A 5000-nucleotide genomic window follows, 5' to 3' on the forward strand; every position below is an offset into this window, starting at 1 on the left:
GGGGTCTTTGGGACAATGATCAGTAAATCAGTAACTGGGATTGTAAATGTTCTTCTGCACCTTAAAGATTGTAATGCTGCATTTTCTGTTCCATTCCTAAAAAAAAAAGAAAAATCCTATTCCAAAAATGTGGGATGTCTTACAAGTTATCCCAATATGCTCCATTGCTATCTCCGGAGTTTTTGTCATTGTTTTAGGAAACTTTGATTTCGGAAAAGAAACTATTACAGGGGAAATTTATGACATAGACAGGCGTTTGTGAGTTTCCATTGTTGACAGATATATTCCCAGCTGTAATGGCCATGGCAACTGCAGCTGAGGAAAAGAATGTGTTGGGCCACACAGACAGGACAGAGGTCACCACAAGGAAGGAATGCTCAAATGCCGGGAACACACTGGCACCTAGCACTCGCACTCTCCTACTTTTTAATTCCCATGATAAACTCACCTAATGCTGCCTCATGTTTTGTATCAACATGAAATAATGAAATGATGCGGAACTTCTCTGTCTGTACTTTACTCTTTCATCTGTCCAGATTCACAACAACAACAAAGTTTAGTCATATAATTATGCATACAGTTATCTACACTGACATTAAATAATCAAAAGTCTATTTTGGGAGATATAAACACTAGAATTACCTGCCCTCATATAATTACTGTTAATTATCGTACCGCTAGTTTGTCTCGAATGTTACGCCAATAAAAACTGTTTATTCGAAAAATACACTGTATAATTAAGATTAAATACTCTCCAATGATGTGGCATTATTAAGTAAACAATTCCGGAACTCTCACCCACTTTTCTCGCTCTGTCAACAGCCGTCCAGGTTCACATCCTGAAGGCGGACAAGGCGGGCGAATGGTGGAAGTTCACCGTCAACATCATCTCCGTCTACAAGCAGGGCGAGAGCCGAATCCGACGCGGGGACCAGTTCCTGTGGGTGCGCGCCAAGGACGTGGCCTGCAAATGCCCCAAGATCAAGCCCGGCAAGAAGTACCTGCTGCTGGGCAATGACGAGGACTCGCCGGGCCAGAGCGGGGTGGTGGCGGACAAGGGCAGCCTGGTCATCCAGTGGAGGGACACGTGGGCCCGGAGGCTCAGGAAGTTCCAGCAGCGGGAGAAGAAAGGCAAGTGCAAGAAGGCCTAGGGGACGCGGAGAAGACAAGCGGGTCGACGAGGGGGGACAACTCAGAGCTGGACGGAGGGATTAAGGAAGAGGAGAGACGGAGAGACAGAGAGACGGACAGAGAGAGAGAGAGAGAGAGAGAGAAGGAGAGAGGGAGAGAAGGAGAGAAGGAGAGAGGGATTGACCGTTGCTGCTTTGAGTGGAGGCATGAAGAGATTATTAGGATGATATTTGAAATAGGAACTTTTTTTTGTGAAGGAGCTCACCTTGTATTTTCTTGTCATATTGTTTATCATTTTCTTCAAGATTGCATTCTGTCATGTGGATTTTGCTGAGTTTGCACCTACAGTATACTTACCCAAACCCATTTAGTACCCAGTGGAGTTTGCACCTACAGTATACTTACCCAAACCCATTTAGTACCCAGTGGAGTTTGCACCTACAGTATACTTACCCAAACCCATTTAGTAGGCTACCCAGTGGAGTTTTCTCTCAGCTTCAATATGTCTTGAATCAATGTCATTGAAACATTTTCCCACTGCTAATGAAACACAAAGCAAGCCATTGCAACAAACTCTTTCACCAACTGGCCAGTAAGTGAGCATATTGAAGATGTAAAATCTGCTGGGAGGAGATAAATCTGCGTTTCTACTAAGACGACAGAAACTGTGGAGTGTTTTCACATTCTTACTTCATTACCAGTTTTTCAGATGTCATGATTACAAAACAGTTTTATCACAATATTTATTTATAATAAATCGTTCTATTCAAATTATGGTGGTACAATTATTATGTATTAGGCTAATCCTATACAACAGACACACACTCCTAGAGTACCACCAAGTTGCATAAAAAGAGTTTTGTCCTTCAGTCATTTCTGCATCTACATTACATGGGTTTGATGACAAAGGGCACATGGAGTTAAGACGTTCATGGCCCTTTATAAGCATAACATTAGTCTCTATTAGACATAAACATTGGACATTCATAAACACAGTTTTGTTTGTTTTGTCTGGTGAGGCAGTCAGTATTTAGGGTGAGGTGAGGGCAAAAAGTTCAAATGAAAGTTGTTGTTTAGGGCTGACCATCCAAGCCCTTATAGTTCATAACTGCTGACCATCCAAGCCCTTATGTATAGTTCATAACTGCATGTAAGTTTTAATTGGTGCTGCTCTTTGGCCACTAATCTCAACAGTGTTTTTGGATTACTTAATTTCCATCCGTACAAAAAGGACTGACAAGGAAACTTTTTTCACTGCTATGGACACTTACGATGATTCTTGGTAGCACCAGGAGAACGACTGACCATAATATAATTTCCTTTCTTCTTTTTTTTTATCTGTTGATGATGTATTTATATCGCTGTGCATTTGTTTCCTATGGCTGCAACCATTTCAAGGTTGGAAAAACTAAAAAGACAACCTGTGGACATTGTCAGAGGTTAATCAAACCAGCGCTGTTGCTTAACAGTGTTGGTTGTCAAGGCAGCTCCAAAAGCTCACCTGTGGATCAGAGTGTTGATTCACTGCTGAATTTGTGGAGCTCTGATGGAATTGAAGCCAGTTCTGGTCCCACCGATTTGGGGAGTTTGCTTTGTTATATTTTCAAGGTGTGTATATTGTGTAACCACACAGAGTATTTTCAGTTGTAACCTGTGCTTGTAAAATGACTAAAAACTCTGCAGTTGCTATGGGTGCCATATAACAGGGGATCTGCCATGCCATGAACAGCAAGTACAAGCTCATGAAATTAAGACAAAGGAGCAGCAACTCTCAACATAGCAGAGAAACTCGTAATATCCTCAATTTAATATTCTTAGCTATAAATGATTGAACTTGGATACAATGAACCCATTTATATGTCTACTTAATCCGACTGGGTATTTTCTTTTTTAATTCTTGTTAGAAATCATCATTGGTATCACTGGTATTTGTTTTACAAACAATATAGTCAAATAATATCAATAATGTTAGAAAGCTTAAGAAAGAAAGCTTTGAAACTGAAAAACACCCAGACCCTTGGTCTAAATAAGCAGACTTCTCAATGCTGGAATGAACGTTTCCAGTTCTCTCTACCGCAGCATAAACATTTGCAAACATTTCAAACAATTTGGAGTTATTTCAAACCATAAATAAAAACACAGTGCACATATTTATTTGAGCTGCCACTGTGAGGGGAGTTTGAAAGTCTGTCTGAGTACTATTAAGCTTGCTTAATCCGTTTATATTTATATATATTTGTCTATTTTGCCAATAAAATATAAGACCATTTGTGCGATGTGAGAGGTAGTGTAAGCTTTCCTCAGGGCACAAAAAGTGGTTTTCCAGTCGAAATGTAATTTGTATAGATAGTTTTTTTTTTTAATAGCATGAATTAGAATTTAATAACATATTTTGCAGCATATGCATCTGGCACATGATGATTTGGTGGAAATCGTTAAAAAAATGCTAGAAAGTATTGTGGCAATTATAGGTGACAGATAAATATCACTAATAAACATCTCTGGAGTCCTCAAGGGCATTATTTTACACCATGAATGTCCTGATTTTCACATTTTTACTTCTAGATTGAGCACACCAGTCATTCACATTTGTTTTGTTCTGATGAGATCATGCTAATCATACACTATCCACCCATTTCACAGCACTAAAGAGGATGTGAAAGATGAGTTCTTAATGCCCCATATTGATTTCCAGTTCCAGTGTCAAGAATTGATTACAATAATTATGTCAGACATGTTAAGTAGCTGGACCTTATTAAAAGACGACACACTTCCACTTCAGCTGGAGACGCACCGACGTGATACCGTGACGCAGGCAAGCATGGGCAAAAGGAATCTGAAGTGGAAATTTGGACTTGTACAGATCATTCATTCATATATATATATATATATATATATATATATATATATATATATATACACATACACACATATGCTATGTACTGCTGTCATTGCAATGATGAAACACAAAGGTATAAGATGTAATATTTATACATAGACTGACATGTTACTGCCCTCATCTCTATATTCATCAACTACAGTATCATATGTAAATGTATTCATGTTTGCCACTAGATATGTAATCAAATCACAAACTCATTTTTGTACCTGTAATACCACGATGTAAATTTTAGATCAGTCGTTCTTTCAAGCAATGAGATGACAGTGTCCTGGTTCTCCATATGACCGGCAGTTGCTTTTTGTTTCATACTGACTTGTAAATTTAGCTGTGGCCAATGCAAGAAAGTCTGCAATGTTGTTTGATGTGTACTAATATATTATGGTTCTTATGTATGGAAATATTTAATGACACAAGACAGTGTGGATTTTGTTATTTGCCTTTTTTATTACCTTTTATGGTTGTTTAGATGGTTGTGATTCCAAACCAGATTAGGGGAGGGGTGGGATGGGGGGTTGGGGTGTCTGAGATGATAACTACTGAGCATCGAGCATAGAACTAAATCCAGCAATTCGGTTGAAAATAAACCCTTTTATTTCACTAGGGTCCTCGACCTCCTCTGTCGTCATTGTGTGGTAGACAGAACGCTGATTGTGCTAGTGTGAGTCCTTGAGGGCACAGTCTGGGGCGGGGTGAACACACACACACACACACACACACACACACACACACACACACACACACACACACATACATCTGTCCACAGTCCCATATGTGGCTCACCTGAGACAGAGCTGAAGGATGAGGATGAGTTCCCATGACACCACGTCACTCCATATGGAGAAGCATCCGCTTCCTTATATCTAACTTTAGATACCAAATTACACGTCCTTGCATTTTCCTCCAAATGATTCAGTTTCTTCACAGTTTAATTGAATTAATGGGGACTTGTTATAAAAGTAAGCGGTAG

General features: G+C 39.5%; 1 protein-coding gene across 3 annotated transcripts in view; it reads left to right on the forward strand.

Moving 5' to 3' along the window:
• Positions 1-1731, forward strand: part of ntn1a (netrin 1a) — a 55965-nt gene extending 54234 nt beyond the window's left edge. For all 3 annotated transcript variants that reach the window (XM_042102991.1, XM_042102993.1, XM_042102992.1), the window contains one exon: positions 823-1731. In XM_042102991.1, coding sequence (XP_041958925.1) covers positions 823-1151 — 329 coding nt within the window. In that variant the 3' untranslated portion in view covers positions 1152-1731. The remainder of the gene's footprint in view (positions 1-822) is intronic.
• Positions 1732-5000: the final 3269 nt, after the last annotated feature.

This window comes from Alosa sapidissima, chromosome 9, assembly GCF_018492685.1.
Source record: "Alosa sapidissima isolate fAloSap1 chromosome 9, fAloSap1.pri, whole genome shotgun sequence".
Taxonomy (NCBI): domain Eukaryota; kingdom Metazoa; phylum Chordata; class Actinopteri; order Clupeiformes; family Clupeidae; genus Alosa; species Alosa sapidissima.